At 47.3% G+C, this 20,167-nt stretch overlaps 1 protein-coding gene across 8 annotated transcripts in view; it reads left to right on the top strand.

The window, feature by feature from the left end:
- Positions 1 to 20,167, top strand: part of TP53BP1 (tumor protein p53 binding protein 1) — a 99,223-nt gene that overhangs the window by 78,011 nt on the left and 1,045 nt on the right. For all 8 annotated transcript variants that reach the window (XM_066592696.1, XM_066592702.1, XM_066592698.1 and 5 more), the window contains 5 exons: positions 662 to 880; positions 14,618 to 14,818; positions 14,950 to 15,044; positions 15,925 to 16,124; positions 16,204 to 16,349. In XM_066592696.1, the coding sequence (XP_066448793.1) occupies positions 662 to 880; positions 14,618 to 14,818; positions 14,950 to 15,044; positions 15,925 to 16,124; positions 16,204 to 16,349 (861 nt within the window). The remainder of the gene's footprint in view (positions 1 to 661; positions 881 to 14,617; positions 14,819 to 14,949; positions 15,045 to 15,924; positions 16,125 to 16,203; positions 16,350 to 20,167) is intronic.

Here is a 20,167-nt window from a genome sequence, read left to right as displayed (position 1 = left end):
GTGTCTAGCCGTCTAACATTTCAGGGGATTTTCTTTTTTTTTTCTGTTGCAGTCAATATGGTTCATATTGTCAGGCCAAGAACTATGCAAGAGTTCAATCTTAGTGAATAGTATCTTGTTCTCCTCAGACTTGTGCACAATCCACTCAATAAAATAGTGAAATATAGTTGTGCTAACTCACTGAGTATTACTGTTGTTTAACCCCTTAAGGACACAGCCCTTTCTTGTTTCCGCTTTTTCCTCCCCATTTTTGAAAAATTATAACTTTTATTTAGCCATTTTAATGTTGCTGTATGAGGGCTTGTTTTTTGCAGGCCGAGTTGTATTTTTCATTGCTACTATTTAATATACCATATAATGTACTGAAAAATGGGAAAAAATAGTAATGCATGTAGCGATAAGGGGTTAAAGTAATAGATATCAATATCGAATATTGGCTCTCCAATTACTAGAAGAGAGGGGTAATGACACTGCTAGAACCCGGTCTTCCTTAGATGCTATATTCTGACGTGTGACGTTGGGAACTTGCGCCACATTTTTATTTTTGTAGCTTGTTCATTTAAATCATGTTTATTGATAAATCTCACCGCTCTTCATTTTTTACAGACTCCTTTGCCTTGGTCTGTATACAATTTGTGTGATAGTTTGTTGTCTTTTTCAGATAATCTTGTGGAAGGGAAGCGCAAGCGGAGAAGTAACATAAGTGGGACGAGCACGCCAACCACCTCCGCTACAGCTACCACCACCACACCAACCCGGAAAGGATTGGAGAGCCCCCGCAGCTCCCTGGGTCCACTGTCTGGTAAACGGAAATTGATCAGTACAGAAGACGAGAAATCCTCAGCTAAACGGGGACGCAAATCTGTTGTGGTGAAGCCGGGTAAGAATTTCTTGGTTTTGTTTTGAAGTGAAAACATTTTTTTAAAACTTTCCCCTGAAATTAAAAAAACAATAAACCTGGGGGCGGAGCCTGGCCGGAGATGTAGAAAGTCGCACCTCAGTGTAGCTCCTGAAAGACCCGACAATCCCATCCTGAAAACGGGACCCAGAGGCAGCGAAAAGCAGCCAAACAGTAGCGGAGGCACAGCAGCAAGCTCCGGAGGTGAAACGAGTGACAGCAGCAATAATGGTGCGAGGCAAGGAGCGGGGAAAAGCAGAAGAAGCCGGTGGCCGGCAGAGGCAAGATGGCACCGGCGGGAGGGAGCCGAGAACACTCATACCGCGGCTCAGTGTAAATAGTGCAGACACTGCACGCAAACTGGCAAGGTATGCCAGGGAAGAGGGAGGCAGTAAAGAAGTCCCCATAAGCCCCAAGCAACAAAAGGGAGACACAGGGGAGCAGGAGAGTTTGCAGAGAAGCACGGAGATGGTGGGGGCAGGAGGGGAGGAGGAAGTCACCGGCACAGCATACACAGAAAGTGAGAGAGACAAGGAGAGGGCAGACAAAGTAAATACACTAACGGAGCCTGTTAAACACAGCAAAGATAAAGTCAAACAAAGCAGTCCACATGCTGTACAAGACTCTGCTGGAAACAGGCAAGAAGTCATAAATCATGCCCACAACACCAACCACAATAATAATGATGCAAACAGTGCCAACACAGAAAAACATCATGCAAGAGACAGCATGAACAGTACAAGCAGCCCAGACATCTGCATGCACAGCGCAAAATATGCAAACACGTCAGACAGCCCTACACGAGACACCTATCAAAGTACAGAAGATGCTGCCAAAAAAGACCAAAGACAGGAGGGCGATAGATGTGCCAGTGAACCTACGCTGAAAGAAATCTTCAGCGAAATTACTAAAGGCAATGCGTCACTGAACAACCTTAACATGCAGATGGGGGCGATGCAAAGTAATGTAAACCTGCTACGGCAAGATATGAGGAAAATATCAGAGCGTCTGATAGAAACTGAACAACGTATAAGCGACGTAGAAGACGCAATACAGCCGATGCAGCGAGACGTGGGAAAAAACCTGCACGACATACAATACCTACAGAACAAGGTAGATGACCTAGAAAATAGGTCAAGAAGGAACAACGTGAGAATTGTGGGCCTCCCAGAAAAGACGGAAGGAAGAAACGCAGCAGAATTCTTCGAAACATGGCTGCCCGAATTGTTCGGAAGAAACACCCTAACTGCGATGTTTGCAGTCGAAAGAGCCCACCGTGTACCGACACGACCCCTCCCCCCGGGGGCTCCAGCCAGACCGATACTCATAAAAGTGCTGCACTATAGAGACCGTGACACCATACTTCAAAAGGCCCGCGAAAAGGGTGAAGTTCAATACAACGGCGCGAAAATCTCCTTTTATCCAGACTTCTCTACGGAAATACAAAAGAAGCGAGCAACATTTATAGAAATAAAAAGACGGCTGCGAAACCTACAAGTGCCCTATGGGATGTTGTACCCGGCTAAACTGAGAGTGGCGGCGCTGGGTACGACACAATTCTTCGAAAACCCAAAAGACGCAGGTCACTGGATAGATCAAAATGAAGAACAGATCCGGAGGGGAAGATCGCCGCGCAAGTCACCATGAAGAGGCTGCACCCAAAGAAATGTTCACACAAAGGGAACCGAAAATTTTTTGAAAGGAGCTCCTGGGACGACAGGATGCATCGCGTAGGAGAATGGAGGACTGGTACCCCGATCCGATGAGACAACGGATCAGTGAGTTATGTGTTGGGGATGTTTGTTGTTTGGTCTCTCTCTCGCATAGTTGGGAAATACTAGATAGTATACAGTTAAAAGGGATAAGGTTAAACGATAGAAAAATGGTTCAGGGAGGGATAAGGGGAAGAAATGTTAATGTAATTGTACGGTTGAATAGTATACTGCAAATAACGAAAATCTGCATTGCAAAGGTGAATAAATGTATGTATTGGCGGATGTGGGGGGCCAAACCAAAATGTTGCTGGAGAGGCCCATTGCGGAGAACAAATAGTAGTACACATACACATATACGGGGAGACATGGGGGAGACACAAATATTGAGACGGGGGTCCTCCCAGTGCGACTCACTCACAAAAACAAAAAGGGGTGGTAACACACAGAAAATAATCCTGCGAAAAACAAAAAACCCAAAAAATGAGTAGTAAGATCAGGGTCGTATCGTGGAACGTGAGAGGTATGAGCGACCAGACAAAACGATCAGCAATACTGAAAGTCATTAAGGAACAAGGCCCGGCTATTATATGTATGCAGGAGACGCACCTATCAAAAGAAAATACGGACACACTCAAAATAGGAGGGATGGGACAGAGCTTCCACTCCACACACACCAGGTACTCCAGGGGGGTTAGCATAGTGGTTCATAGAAATATACCGTTTAAATGCCTATCACGAAAAATCGATCCGGAAGGCCGCTTCATATGCCTACACTGCAGAATATACAATTATACATGCATTATAGCTTCAGTATATATCCCGCCACCATACAATAACACGACAATGCGGCAAGTTATAGGATTCATAGCAGACAAACCGGACATCCCAGTCCTTATCATAGGTGACTTTAATTCGGTCATTAACCCTACACAGGACAGACTAAGGGCAGGAAGCGTAAACGAAGAAAGGAACCTAACACCATTAGGTAAACTAATAAAAGAAATATCATTAATAGATATATGGAGAACACGGCACCCCACACACAAACAATATTCCTGCTACTCATCCACACACCAATGTTTATCTAGAATAGACCTAGCGGTAGGGAATATCCAGATATATAGAGATATAACCCGGATAGAATATCTGCCAAGAATGGTATCTGATCATTCCATACTACGCCTGGACATACAACATAGCAACACCGATAGTCACCCCCAAAAGAGATGGAATCTGAACTCGCACTGGCTAAATATATTAAACAAGGAAATAGTGAAAACGACACTAGAGGAATATTTTACACTAAATAAGGGTACCACAAGTATGACGGTCTGCTGGGAGGCAATGAAGGCATATATGAGGGGGGTATACATACAACAAATCACGCAGGCGAAAAAGGGGCATAGAGATAGAGGACAAAAAATACGTGACAAACTAAAAGAATCGGAAGAAAACTATATAAAAGAGAAAACAGTAACAGCACTCAACCTATGGAAACAAGCTCAAGAGGCCCTTAATAATTACGTACTAGACACGGCGGCAACTAAAAATGGGTTCCGAAAACAGACATATTACGAGGAGGGAGAAAAAACGGGACATATGCTGGCAGTTATTGCCCGAGCACAAACCAGCCCCACGTATATCATTGAATTAAAAGACACACAAGGCGAGATTGTCAGGGATACAACAGCCATAAGAGAGACTGCACGTGAATTCTACTCCTCTTTGTACTCCTCGAAACTGGAAAAAACGGGGGAACAAATCGAGGAATACTTAGCGGACATAGGAACACGTAAATTGTCAGAGGAACAGAGAGAGTTCCTTGATGCACCAATAGACTTGGAGGAGATGCAGGAGGCGGTAAAAGACATGCAAAATAACAAGGCCCCAGGGGAGGATGGTTTCCCAATAGAATTTTATAAACAACACGCAGACACCTTACTACCACAACTTCTAGAGACATGGGTGGGGGCGGAGAAGGAAGGGGAACTGCCACAAACAATGCGAAAAGCAAAAATAATAATTCTGCTAAAACCAGAAAAAGACCCCCTGTCGATGGATTCGTATAGACCAATATCGCTGTTAAACGCGGACGTCAAAATTATAGCAAAAGTTCTGGCAAAGCGGCTATCACAAGTGGCATCCACACTGGTGCACCCAGACCAGAGTGGATTTATACCAGCAAGATCAACGGCAACGAATATCCGTAGGGTATTTCTAAACCTACAAATACCCGTAGATAACACCGGAGATAGAACCATATGCTCATTAGACGCGGCCAAGGCGTTCGATAGCGTCGAGTGGCAATACTTGTGGAAGGTTTTAGAAAAAATGGGCTGTGGCCCAATATTTGTGCAACGGGTGAAACTTCTATATGCTGGAGCGGAGGCGGATGTGACCATTAACGGGGGGTCATCAGAAGCCTTCCCACTACATAGAGGGACAAGGCAAGGGTGCCCACTATCGCCACTGCTGTTTGCGCTTGCAATAGAGCCCCTGGCATGCAAAATTCGAGCACATCAGGAAATAGTGGGATTCAGAAGAGGAAATATAGAGGAAAAAATCGCTCTATATGCGGATGACATGTTATTATTCTTAGGGGATGGGGAAAAATCCTTGGAAACCGCGATGCTAGCAATAAAAGAATTCGGAGCCTTCTCAGGACTCACCATCAATTGGACGAAATCCGAAATACTACCGGTAGATACTCCAGGTATGCAAATTGCTAATAGAGAACTAACCCTGAAATGCACCCCAATAATTAAATACCTGGGAGTTAAAATTACGAAAAACGTCAGCGAATACGGGAAAATAAACCTAGAACCACTTATGGAAAAATGGAAACAAAAACTTCACATATGGCGGAAACTACCCATGTCAATCATAGGAAGAGTGAATCTAATAAAAATGATATGGATGCCCCAACTGCTATATCTAATACACAATTCCCCACACTGGATAACACAAAAATTCTTCCACAAGGTCAAGGGATTATTTAGAGAGCTCATATGGGGAGGGAAGACACCCAGGATAAAATTGGAACTATTATGCAACTCAAAAGAAAAGGGAGGACTAGCTTTGCCCAACCCGTTCTCGTATTTCGTGGCCTCACAGCTGCAGCATCTCAGGGGATGGGAGACAGAAGAAACACACGACGCTAGTTTTAGAATTCTTAAAATTTTTTTCAGGGGGTCACACCTGCTCGAAACCCTGGAACGTGGAGCGTTTAAAAAAAACGGTCAAAGCGCCCCCACACTAACAATGACACATAAAATATGGTGGAAGACCAGAAATATGTTCAATATAAAAAGCTGCACCCAGCATACCCCCATATGGAATAACCCACACCTGCCAGAAATCAACAAGCTAAGAGGCTTCCAAGGGTGGAAAGACAGGGGAGTCAGGAGAATGGATCAGATACTGGAGGGGGGGGAACTAAAAACCCTCGAGCAGATAAGACAGAATTACAGCATCCCCAATAGTGACTTTCTCGTCCGTATCATTGGGGGCCACAGCCTAGACCATGGGATATAGCCACTGCCCTAGGAGGCGACACTAAGCAAAAAAGTGTTAGCTCCTCCCTACCTGGCTATATCCCCCCTGCAGGCACTCAGCTAATTAGTCTTTAGCTTAGTGTCTGCTAGGAGGCAGACATGGAAAGAGCTATTCGCGGGAATCCGGGGAGTCGGGGCTTTTCCCTGGCTCTACTGGCCTCCCGGGGGAGACGCAGGCAGGGGGTGTCTCCACCACTACTGCGGCGTCTCACCCAGAGAAGAAAAAGGGGCCCGACCATGCAATGCGCATCTGAGTCGGTTACCCGCCAGCCATAGGGCTCCCCCTCCCTGGAGTAGCGCACTGTCTGACGGTGACGCGTAGGGGGCAGCACTGCTGGAGTAGTCGACGCAAGGGCAGGCTGTGGCTCCCAGGACAAAGACACCCCCGCTTGGGACTATGGAGCATTCCGGCGCCATACGGACAGACCGCACAGCCAAGCTTTGAACACATACCTTAAGGAGCATCAGGACGTCGGCGGTGGCAACGGCGGGGGCAGCGGCAGCGGCGACGGCAGCGGCGATAGCAGCAGCAAAGGCGGCGGCAGCGGCAGCTCTCCCGGCCAGGGATAGAAGCTTGCGTGTCGCAGGACGCCGGGACGCCGGCCGGCAGGCCACCTCCGGGCACGGCGCTCCGGGGGGCGGAGCGCCGTCGTCACGGCCGGAAAGCGTCACTTCCGGGTCGCGGGGACGCTTCCGGGGCAGGCCACGCCCCCTCCGACCGGGGTGAGTGTAAAAAGACCGCCGGACAGAGGAATGGCCACGCTCTGGGACACTTCATTGGTCTACACCTCTGAGCCCAGCACCTGCAGCTCGCCTGAAGCACACAGCAGCCTTCCAGCCGTTCAGCCCTGCAGTCCTGCAGTTTCCCTCTGCAGTTTCCTTCTGCAACGGAGAAAGCACCCGGACAGCAGCAGCACCTCCTGTCTCGGGCACCAGCAGCAGTAGCAACTCCGCAGCAGTCCCTGCCACAGCACCTGCCGGGTCACCAACGCCGCGAGATCGTATGGTACACCAGCGTCGACTTCCGACAGCATCCAAGCGTCAGGACCAGAGGCTCCAGCTGGACCGGGGGAACCGCAGAAACAGATGCTAGACCGGGTAAGCCCTGCCCAAGGCAGCACTTTGCGGTGTTCTCCCCTCGCCCTCCCCATCCCCCCTGCAGGCATTCCTGTAACGGTACTCAGCTTTCCCGCTACCTGGGAATTGTTTTCTGTTGCCATGTCTGACCCTAGATCAGAGGGTTCCAGCTCGGCCAAGGGGAGGGTGAAGCATTACGCTTGCACTACCTCAGCGGTAAGTTCGCTTGCGGTCAAGTCGACCCCCGCTGCACTAGATGTGCCGCGGTGCGCGCAGCCCAGGGTCCCCGGTGCCCCCCGCCGCCCCTGTGGAGCCAGGGCCCGAACCCCAACGGGCGAGGTCCCTGGCCGCTGCCGTTTTTCTGGCTTGGCCATATCCTCTGCGGCAATGTTACGCCGGTTAGAGCCCAGCTCAGACGCGTCCTCCTCGGAATATGCACGAGAGAGGGCACACAAAAGGAAGAGGTCCCTTAGCAGCGAGGACACTCCCCATAGAGCGCGCCACACCGGGAGGTCGTCTGGACCCTCAAAGTCCAGACGATCCAGGGACTCTCATGGCTCTCATGGTCCAGGGAGTCCGTGCATGCTTATCATAGATCAAGGCATTTTTTTCACGGTCCCGGTATTCTGCGAGACCAGCCCGGGCTCGCGATGAGTCCCCTCGAGCATCTTGCTCATGGGCGCCCCAGGACACGGCCCAAACGGCAGGCAAGGGCAGTGGGTCTGAAGACTACGACCACTCTGCAGGCTCGTCAGTTTTGGAACTAGACGAGGAACAGGTGTCGCGCCTAGCCAGCCTAATGTACGGCCTGGTAATATCCATAAGGGAAACCCTCCAAGTAATGGAGGAAACAGTCCAGACGCCTCCTTCCGCGGTGTCATTTAGACGGCAGAAGGAGATCACGACAGGTCTTCCCAGACCATCCGGATTTTTCGGAGGTTCTTAATAAGGGATGGCAGAACCCGGATAAGAAATTTAGGCAACCCGGGAAGACTTGGGAAAGTATATACCCATTCCCAGGGGGCCTGAAAAAGGGGTTGGGCGGTACCTCCGGTAGTTGACTCGCCAGTGTCGTGACTGTCTAGAAGCACAGCACTGCCAACAGCCAAGGTAGCAATGCTGGCTAATCCTCAAGACAGGAAGCTGGATGCGTGGGTAAAACCGTGTTTTAAGCCACAGGCACCGCCTTACAGCCGAATTTTGCGACCGCATGGGTCAGCAAGGCATCCATAGCCTGGGCCAAGCAGCTACGGAGAGACAGTGTAGCAGGCGCTCCACCAAATGAGTTGCTCGAACTGACAAACAACGTCATACAGGCAAACAAATTTGTATGCACAGCAGAGCTAGGCGCAGCCAAGTTCGGTGCCCGGCCATCCGCCGCATCGGTGACGGCAAGGAGAACTCTCTGGCTGAAAAAAAAAAAAAAAAAAAAAAAAAAAGCTGGTCAGCAGATACAGCATCCAAGATGGCCCTAACAAAATGGCCATTCGAAGGAAGCAGGCTGTTTGGACCTAAACTAGATGACATGGTAAAGGGCGCTACAGGCGGCAAGAGCACGTCGTTACCACAAATGCCGGCAAGAAAGGAGAAGGTTCCACTAAAAAGGAAACCGTTCTTTCTTTTAGATCCTTTCGGCGTTTTTTTCATCCCACCCAGGGTCAGGGCAGTGGTCCCAGTCTACAAGAACCCCGACAGACGCAAAGAGGGGCCCCTCTTTCAAAACAAGGCAAACATGGCGATCCCGACCCGGAATATCTAAAACAGCGGGATCAAAAGAGCGCGGCACGAGATGCTGCCCCCACCCAGTGTCACCAGAGTGGGGGGGGGGGCAGGCTCTCCCAATTGCGAGAGACATAGGGGAGGCGCGTGAGTAACAAGTGGGTGCAGGAAATTGTGACATCCGGTTACGCAATCGAATTCACGACTCCCCCACGGAATTCGTTCTGCAGGTCCAGAGTGCCTACCACCCTGGAAGGAGTAGCCAACCTACAGCAGGCAGTGTGGAACCTTCTGGCACAGGGGGTTGTGAAACCGATACCGGAGGCACAAGAGAGGCAAGGGTTCTATTTGAATCTTTTTCTTGTACCCAAAAAGGACGGCAGAGTGAGGCCGGTGCTGGATTTAAGGAGGTTGAGCCAATTCATCAGAACAAAACATTTCCGGATAGAGTCAATCAAGTCCGTGATAACCTCCATGCAACCGGGCGAATTTCTGTCCTCAATAGATATCAAGGACGCTTATCTCCATATCCCGATTCGGGAAACGCATAAAAAATTCCTTCGTTTCGAAACACAGGGAAGGTTTTTTCAGTTTACGGCGCTGCCATTCGGCCTGTCTACCTCTCCAAGGGTCTTTACGAAGGTACTAGCAGCAGTGATGGCGCCACTCCATGCGGAAGGTATATCAGCCATTCCATACCTGGACGATATACTAATAAAGGCACCGTCGTGGGACGGCAACAGCGTACACGTCACGAGGAAGATTCTAGAAGAATTCGGCTGGATAGTGAACCGCGAAAAATCATGCCTAATACCGACACAACACTTGGAGTTTTGGGCATGATATTCGATACCAGCCAGCACCAGGTCCGGCTACCTCAAGCAAAGGTAGACAAGCTCCGGCAGGGGGTCCGGTCCCTAACACAGGGGAAACCGTTAACCCTCAGACACTGCATGGCTATCCTGGGCCAGATGGTGGCAGCATTCGAGGCGGTTCCGTTCGCCCAGTTTCCAGTCAAGGAAACTACAACACTTGATATTGTCACGCCGGAATGGGTTCCGGATGACCCTGGAACAGCGAATCCAGATAACCCCTCAAGGCCAAAGGTCACTGAAGTGGTGGCTGGAACCTGGGAGGCTTCAGGCGGGATGGCCTTTGGGCACAAGTCGCTGGACAGTAGTGACGACGGACGCCAGCCTTTCAGGTTGGGGCGGAACACTAGGGGATCAGTCTGTTCAAGGAGTGTGGTCTCAAAAAGAGACAAGGCTACATATAAACATCCTAGAGTTGCGGGCCATCTACTTGACTCTCCGACACTTCGGGCCCAATCTCAAGAAAAAATGTACGTATTCAGATGGACAACACCATAGCGGTGGCCTATGTCAACCGACAAGGAGGAACACGGAGCGTGTCGGTAATGAGCGAGGCAGCAGGCATACTAACGTGGGCGGAGAAGCATCTGAGCTCGATTTCCGCAGTCTACATTCCCGGAATAGAGAAAACTGGGTGGCGAATTACCTAAGCCGAGAAACAGTGGATCCCGGCGATTGGGGGCTGCACCCAGAAGTATTTCGGACGATATGCCGGAAGTGGGGCACGCCAGACGTGCACCTCAGGGCGTCCCGACTAAATTACAGGCTACGCCCATTTATGTCCCGAGCACGGGATCCACAAGCAGCGGCAACGAATGCGCTAACCATTTCGTGGGAGGAGTACAAGCTCCTATACGTATTTCCACCCGTTTCTCTCATACCGAGGATCCTAGGGAAAATCAAGCAGGAAGGATGATCAGCAGTATTAATAGCACCAGACTGGCCAAGAAGAAGCTGGTACGCGACCATCATAGAAATACTGTTCGACACACCGTGGCATCCTCCAGAGCAAAGAGACCTGCTATCCCAGGGGCCTTTTTTTCTACACCCAAATTCCAAGTCTCTACATTTGACGGCTTGGCCGTTGAGACCGAGGTGTGGAGGAGGAAAGGTTATTCGGAGAAGGTTATCCAGACTATGATACGGGTCAGAAAACCAGCCTCATCGGCAGTTTATTATAGAGTCTGAGAAGCGCTTCTTCACCTGTGTGAGGAGGGGCGGGTACAACCGATGCAATTGTCGGTGGCCAGAATTCTTGCATCCTTACAATCAGGCCTCGAGGTAGGATTGAGGGTAGGCTCGTTAAGGGGACAGGTGTCGGCATTAACGGTGCTGTTCCAAAAACCAATCGCAAAGAGGATGGCAGTACGTACATTCCTGCAAGGAGTCGCCCATACGACACCCCCGTTTAAACCCCCGGTCCAAACTTGGGACCTTAATTTCGTGTTAGACACTATGACGGGCCAGCCGTTCGAGCAGCTGAAGGAGATTCCTATGCGACTACTGACCTGGAAGATGGTATTCCTCGTCGCCATTACGGCAATCCGTAGGGTCTCGGAGCTGGCGGCTTTGGCTATGCAGGCGCCATATATGACCGTCCACCAGGACAAAGTGGTGCTGAGGCCATCACCCAAGTTTCTACCAAGGGTGGTATCACAGTTTCATACTAATGAAGAAAATTGTCTTGCCTTCTCTTTGTCCAGATCCAGTACACAAAGAGGAAAAAATGCTGCACCACCTGGACATAGTAAGGGCGCTGAGGATCTATGTGAAAAGTACAAAGGCGCTTCGTAGGACCGACACCCTCTTCGTTATTCCGGAGGGGACCCGAAGGGGCTTGGCAGCCTCAAGTCACCCTACCCAAATGGATAGGGTCCCTGATAACAGAGACATATCGCACCTCAGGGCGCTCGCCGCCATTTCGGGTTACGGCCCACTCCACACGGGCGGTAGGGGCTTACCGGGCAGTCCGTCACGGAGCCTCAGCCCTTCAGGAGGGTAAGGCAGCCACCTGGACTTCCTTACATATGTTCTCAAAATCTTATAAGGTCCACACAGCTGCATCATCTGACGCCGCTCTTGGCCGGAAGATCTTGCAGGCGGCGGTCGTTGACCGCACAGCCGAACTTTGAATGCCCACCCAATATATTGTTTTCGGGACTGCTTGTGGACGTCCCATGGTCTAGGCTGTGGCCCCCAATGATACGGACGAGAAACAGATATTTTTGGTATAACTTACCGTAAAATCTCTTTCTCGTCGCGTTCATTGGGGGCCACAGCACCCACCCCTTATTTATTTAGGCGGTTGCTGGAACTTTCTGTTCTTCGGTCATGGTTCGGCAGAAAATTGTGCCAAAGAGTTCGTTTTGGTATGTATAAAACATAATATGTATAATTTGACTCCCACTGGCTTCCTACTGCTTGCAGACAGACTAATTAGCTGAGTGCCTGCAGGGGGGATATAGCCAGGTAGGGAGGAGCTAACACTTTTTTGCTTAGTGTCGCCTCCTAGGGCAGTGGCTATATCCCATGGTCTAGGCTGTGGCCCCCAATGAACGCGACGAGAAAGAGATTTTACGGTAAGTTATACCAAAAATATCTGTTTTACAAATATTTGCAGCTTAGACACGCTATACAAGCGGAAAAAAACTCGACAGAAATAGCAGTGACAACTAATATAGTAGCGGACATAATAGGAAAAGCCACCACCACAACAGGGAAAATATCTGTACTATATTCCCACATACAGGACACGGTTAATGCACGAAACCCGATACTAACAAAAGCAAAATGGGAAGCAGACATAGGGCCCATTGAGGAGTCGCACTGGGAGGAAATACTGCAAATGACACCTAAACTATCTCTGAGTGAGTCACACAGAGTCTCACAAATATTCCTAATACACAGAGTGTACCGCACCCCGGCCTTCTTACACAATATAGGAATGAGAACCTCCCCGATATGTGTAAGGTGCAAAACCCACACGGCGGACCTAATCCACATGATATGGCGTTGTCCGAAATTGCATAGATATTGGGTGGGAATAAGAAATGCAATAAACGCAGCATTTGGCATACGTATGGACTTTACACCATACGTGTGCATTCTGGGATACATACAAGACCTAGCGTTGGATGACCATGAAAAACTAGCGGTAGCTAGACTACTGTATATAGCCAGAAAAACAATAGCCCAACGTTGGTTGGATGAAGAACCACCCACGCTGGGAGAATTCAAAAACAAGGTCAACCAAATTTTACCGTGGGAAAGGAGCATATACACTAAGCGCAAGGTCAGCCAAAAATACCAGGACATTTGGCTGAGATGGATACACGCCCAGAGTAACAGTGCTGGACCAAATGCATAAGTGGAGTGGTGAGCCGTGTGGGGAAGCACCAGTAAACCGAGGATCTAATAGGACATAACAAAGCATGTAATTGATATATACAGAGTTTATTAGGAAATGTAGAATAACTTACAGACTCGCTACATAATAAAATAAAGCGGTAAGGATCAACGAGATAGGATGGGAAGGGAGGGATGGGAGAGAGAGAGACCAGACAAGGGGCAAAGGATATGGCGCCGCCCCGTGCGGGTATGTAACAAAAAAATACCCCTGAACCAGTAAAAGAAAACAGCAAGAGGACAAGCAACAAAAAGACCAAAGAAGAAAACAAACAAGCAATACAAGAACTGTTACTATTGGCTACGATAAAGCACATTGTTTAATTAGAGACAGTTTACCCAAAGAACTGAACATTGAGAGAGAGATCTTAGGGGGGGAGGGAGAGGGGGAGGGGGGAGGGAAGGGGGGGAAACCAAAGTTATGTAAGAAATGTTTTAATAATATGTAAAAGGTGAAAAAAGTTTAATAAAAAACACTTTAATTAAAAAAAACAAAAAAACAATAAACCTAATAAAATTGGACTGCAGCCCGTCTGGTTTGCATCGTTGCCACTCGGTCATCTCTGATAAAGTTCTGTAATAGAAACAGCATTGTTTCAACAAAATTGCCTGAACAGCCTTTCCTTAAAGGGGTATTCCTATCTTGGGAATCCTATTTCAGTGTGTTCGAAATCGCAAAACAATGTGTTTACCCATAAGATGTTCAGTTCCAAAATGCTCCATTCTGCAGATATTGATTCCTCTCATTTACTGCTTGTTGTAAAGAAAACAGACCACCTTTCTTATGGAAAGAAATGGCAGTGGACGCCAGCACTTGCGCATTTCTTATCAGTCGCACGTGAAGACTAGCTTTCGGCCTGGTCTCCAGCTACTAGTGTGCTCTATTTCTTTGCATAGAAGAGGTGGTCTGGTTGTTTATTGCTTGTTGCTAGAGAAACGGAGGACAGAGGAATCAATATCTGCAGAATGGAGCACTTTGGAAATAAACCTCTTATGTGTGAGGGCATTGTTTTATGATTTCCAACATATTAGAATAGGATTCCCGAGATGGGATTACTCTTTTAACTCCTTAAAAACTCCATCTGTCACCTGATCAGACCCCCTCCCCCCACCTTCCCGCAATGTATTATACAAATGGCTGATGATTGTCTAATCATACCATACACTTCTGTTTGCAGCCAACCTCAGCAGATCTTTGCCAAATTTATTATGTTTTTTATTAGCAGAAACATCTACAATTTTCAAAGTTGCTCTTCTCATATATTTACATTTTGGAGCTAATAATGTTGATACTATTAGGTTTGTACTGCAGATGTGTAAATGGTTATCCACATCCATATATCGTTCAGTGTTTTAGTCTGAATTTGTGCTTTAAAGGTGCTGCAAAAGAAGAATTTCTGAGTCCCAATGAAAGTGGAGATACCAGTGACCAGGCAACACTCGAGGATTCACATGGCCCTTTACCACAGAACAAGCTGTTATTCACAGGCTATTCTGTCTTACTTACGTCGGCCACATCGTGTGATAAGCTCAACAATCACCAGAAATCACTGGAAATCAGCAGTGAGGAGGAGGAAGGTAAGCATCATGGCTGTGAAAATCAATGTGTCTTGCCACTTATAATTATAAGGCAACCGGTAGGGAAAATCTTGAGTTATTTCCTAGATTCCAATGAAATTATAAGTGAAGTATCTGTCTTCCCATTGCAGAATACGTGGAGAGCAAACCTTACAACAGACAGTACAGAGAGGCACAAATCCGGGCCGGGGGTGGTGAAATCTTGGGCAGCTTCAGTGAAGCGCTGGTAAGGGCAACATCTCTGCTGAGAGAAAAACTGAGCGGCGACTTTCCTTTTTTTGCACTAGTTCATTTGATGTGTGGTGCTTTCTTAGGGCTCATTCCAATGAACGTATTCTCCCCGCATAATATGCAGTGAATGGAGTCAATGAAAGTGCATTGTTTTTTATTGATCAATTCACACTTGCAAATATTCATTGTGTGTAATATGCACACAGAACATAATGTGTATTTCAGCCCTATTGTTCTCTATGGGTTGCAGATTCAGCGCTGTCCATATGCAATACATTGCATGTGTGATATTGAATACACAATATAAGACTGAATTAAAGACTGGGGAATTAAAAATAAAATAAAATAAAATGTAGTCACACTGCACAGTGCACAATCGCTGCCATACACAGCGATAGCCGTCTCACACGGCGGTAGAACATGTGCATTGGAATGAGCCCTTAGAGTTAATTGCTAAAGATAACTTGTTAAATGTTAATCAATCGCTAACATCACTAGTAGTTCACCACGTGGTCCTGTGCATGACATTGCAGCATGTATAGAGAGCCTCCTAAGCACTGGGACCCAAGAAGGTCACTAGAAAGTCTTAAGTCCTGTTATCCCTCAGTCACACAACTAGAAGGATTTTATTGGTGCAGTAGTAAAACATGCTGCTTAAATGTTATATAAGTGATGGAAAATACCACCACAGCATGTAGGAGCCTTCTATTTATTACAATATTTGATTTAGCAGCATAGCTCATTCCTTCTTGCTTATTTTAATGTTATTGTGGCTTCAGAAGAAAATAAAAGTCCAAGTTGAAAAGTTTGAGAAGTCCAGCTGTGACACATGCAGTATGTAGATAGTAATTATATAACTTTAATCTCCCCCATAGAGTAAAACAGGAAAAAAATGTTTGCTGATTGCGGAGCAGCACTGCCGGACCAAGAAGTATTTCCTGTGCCTTGCCCGTGGGATCCCCTGTGTGTCTCACATCTGGGTGCATGACAGTTGTCATTCTAATGAGCTGCAGAATTTCCACAACTATCGTCTCCCCGCTGGGTACAGCCTTCAGGAGGACAGGATTTTGGAATGGTAAAAGGTTTCAGGTGTGTCATGTCCTGTGGCCGCTCCTCTTAGGGTGTTATTTCATGGGTATGTTTGAATTCCACAGGCATGACTCCAAGCAACCTTTTGATGGTTTGCGCTTTCTCGTGGTGTCAGACCAGCAAGAAAACTTTTTGGAAATGTGGACAGAAGTTGTAATGACCGGAGGGGCAGCATCTGCAAAACAACACAACTCTACAGATGTTGACAAAGGTGTGTATTGCTATAGCATTCAGGTACTCTGGCACAGTTACATGGATGTGTAGTGAATTTGGCCACTCTTCAGCATCATAGATTCTTAATGAAGTTCATAGTTCCAAGAGACCTGCAGTAAGGCTAACTTCAGACGGGCGAGGGTGATATCAGGCCGTGAATAACAGCCCGATATCGCCCAAGCCATCCATGTGAAAGCCCCCGTGGATGCGAGGCCTTTTCATGTAAAAACCACCTCGCATCACTTCGGGGATGCAGGGAATCTCCCGCCACGGCTGTGACAGAGGATCGCGGAGTTCTCACATTGTCTTGAATGGGGCTGGCGCTACTGCTCCTGGTTCCATTAAAAACAATGAAACTGTGATGCAAGATCACGCAGCTAGGTAGAACATGACATGATTTGTTTCTCGCATCGCGGTGCTACACAGGAAAAAAAATCTCTCATGTGTATGACGACATTTTGTTGTCACTAATCAAAAGACATTTTCTATTTGTTGCTGCACTGCTAATCTACTTCCGAGTCCCAATCTGCTTTTAGATGAAAGCTGCCTCCTAACAGTACCAATTAACAAGTTTGAGAAGCAGCCTACAAATGTGTGTACTGTTTCCTCTTGGCTACTCAAACCCTGATATATGGGGTGTAAGATGACCAACTATTTAAAGGCTATGGACAGCTTTTGCACTTTAATTAAAACAAAAAAAATGTGTTTTTGAAAATGAAGACTTTTTGTAATTGGTTTTCATTAAAAATTTCAGATCTATTGATTTCTATGCTTGTATTATTTTTTTTAAAACACTGCAGTCTGGAGGACTGAAATCTTAGCAAATTTTGTCAGTCAGGGTAAACTGACTCGCTCCTCACCTAGTCTGCATCCTTGTAATGAACCTGCATTCAGTGCCTTTCCACTGACCTATTAGAGAGGACTGTATGACCGGGCCAGGTCTGGTGAAGGAGATCAGGAGGACAAAGAGCAGAGAAAGCTATTATTACAGAGGACTGGAATTCATTCATGATGAAGTTTATGCTCTCCTCAGCAATGAGGGGGAATAGACCAGCAGCTACTCAGAGAGGATGAGAGATAGCTGTGTAGTACTGAGTGGGTGTGGTTATGTTACACAGCCTCTGAAAGAGGGGAGAGAGAGTTGAGCATGTGCACATTCATAAGAGATACCAGCTGATCAGTGCCTGAAAACCTGAATGTAGGAGAGCCTGCAAATAAAGTATGATGCTTTCTAAATGCATGAGAAGGAAAAGTAATGCAAAATAGAGATAAGTGCAGCATTTTTTTCTTAGTAAGATATGTGTTTTTTCATCCACAAATGTTTCCACAGCCTTTAAAAAGGAAAAGAGATAAAATTTTACAATTTTGTCATGAGATGTCTATCTTGTGTCGCCACCCAGTGTTTGTGTTGTGAATTGCAGTCTGTCAAGGGTTTTACTAGCATGTCCTTAAAGTGTATTCAGTTGGTTTCATGACGAATTGGAGTCCCTTAAAGGAGATGTCCCGCGCCGAAACGGGTTTTTTTTTTTTAACCCCCCCCCCCCCCCCCCCCCCGTTCGGCGCGAGACAACCCCGATGCAGGGGTTAAAAAAACCACCCGCACAGCGCTTACCTGAATCCCGGCGGTCCGGCGTCTTCATACTCACCTGCTGAAGATGGCCGCCGGGATCCTCTGTCTTCATGGACCGCAGGGCTTCTGTGCGGTCCATTGCCGATTCCAGCCTCCTGATTGGCTGGAATCGGCACGTGACGGGGCGGAGCTACACGGAGCCCCATAGAGAAGAGGAGAAGACCCGGACTGCGCAAGCGCGGCTAATTTGGCCATCGGAGGGCGAAAATTAGTCGGCACCATGGAGACGAGGACGCCAGCAACGGAGCAGGTAAGTATAAAACTTTTTATAACTTCTGTATGGCTCATAATTAATGCACAATGTACATTACAAAGTGCATTATTATGGCCATACAGAAGTGTATAGACCCACTTGCTGCCTCGGGACATCTCCTTTAATCCCAGTTTTGTTCATTAGCTTATAACAATACAGATGTGTCCGCCCTTACTTTGGACTGCACTGACAGCGATAACTCCTCTTCTCAGACTGGTTAACTTGCATGTGTTAAGTGTTTTCCAGCCCAAAAACTATAATTTCTAATCTTAAGAAATCTCTCGGTCGTGAGTTGCAATTTAAACGTTCATTTTAATAGAGATGTGCTGGAGCTACTATAAAATATTGCCATTTACAGTATATAATGTGATAAGTGAAAGCAACAAAAAGGCAAAAAATCTTATCTGGCCATAGGTCAGCCCACACTTAGCTGGGTCATTACAGAGAATTCCATACAGCCACTACATGAATGTATCCTCCAGTAGATCTGTAACTACTCCTAAGAGTGCCAAATGTACTGTGCATAGCCGTGATGTAGCAAAGTTTAGCCCAACACTGATAACATGCCACACACAACAAGTACACTATGTTGACAAAAGTATTGGGGCATTCATAGGCTTCATGCCCACAGCCGTGTCGGATTCCGGCAGCGGAATATCGCAGCAGAGTCCGACGCTTCGCCCTCCAATGACACCATACTCGCCTATCCGAATCCGCCATGCGAGTCCCGTCTGGCGAGCCGGTGCTCATGCATAGTGCAGCGCATGACGCACCGGTAGTGGGGGATGACGTGGCCGGCGGTGATGTGTAACCACGCGATACTTCCGCTGTGCTCACAATGGAAGTATCGTGTGACAGACTGCTTCCATTGACTACAATGGAAACCGGCAGCGCGTTTTCCCAGCGGCAATTAGAGCATGCCGCGCTTTCTTTCATGCTGCGGAATTTTGCAACGTGAACATTGAAATGCAGAAAGCTATTAGGTTGAATAGAACCAAATAGCTGCGGGATAACGCCGCGGAATTCTGACGCATGAAATGCCGCAGAAATCCGACCGTGGGCATTAGCCTATAGGTGATGAAATTTGATTTTATTTACATTTTTCAGTATGATGTAGGGCTACCTTTTGACATCAATGACTGCAGTTACCCTACAAGGAATGCTTTCCACCAAATTCCTTAAGATGTGGGGTGGGATTTGCTTCCATTCCTCAAGGAGAGCGACAGACAGTGATGCGGGGGATGATAGGTGTGCACAGCTATGACATTGAAGTTCATCCAAAAGATTACTCGGATGGGTTTGAGACCCAGACTTTGGGCTGGCCAATAAAGTTTGCATGCGTTTTGCTCCCCAAACAAAATCTCAACACTACCTGCTGTATGACATGGTGCTCGGTCATGTTGATAGAGACACGAAGCCGAGCTGTAAGAAAGTATTGGCACATAGTGTGTAATGCCATATTTCCCAGAATGTCTCCATACCTATTGGTGTTTAGGGTGGACTTCACTATAATCAATGGCCCTAGGCCTTCAGAGCAGAAACCCCTCTCCTCCTACCACTACACCATAACAGAACCTCCTCCAAACTTCAATCGGGACAATGCAGTTGTGCGATGTCTTCACAGCTCGTAGAAGGCTTTGTTGTCCACGTTCTATCAATTTACGAAGTCTTATTGAACTTTACTGCACTGCATCTACAGCAGATGCTTTCCATTTCCAAATAGCATTGCCAACAGTTGGAAGGTCCAAAAGTGCTGTGATGTCTCATACTAATTGATTCTCAGGTGACATCCCGCCATCTTACCCTGTTCTACACCTCGTGGCGTTTTCATGGTTTCTGTACTGGGATATGCCTGTATACCAAATGCTTATACATCTGATTTGAGTATCCCCTTCTCTACACAGGATAGGTTTGCTGGGGGTCCCAATACTTT

Source organism: Eleutherodactylus coqui, chromosome 2 (assembly GCF_035609145.1).
Source record: "Eleutherodactylus coqui strain aEleCoq1 chromosome 2, aEleCoq1.hap1, whole genome shotgun sequence".
NCBI classification, from domain to species: Eukaryota; Metazoa; Chordata; class Amphibia; order Anura; family Eleutherodactylidae; genus Eleutherodactylus; species Eleutherodactylus coqui.
Note: the sequence above shows the minus strand (reverse complement) of the source record. Positions and strands in the feature narration are given on the sequence as shown.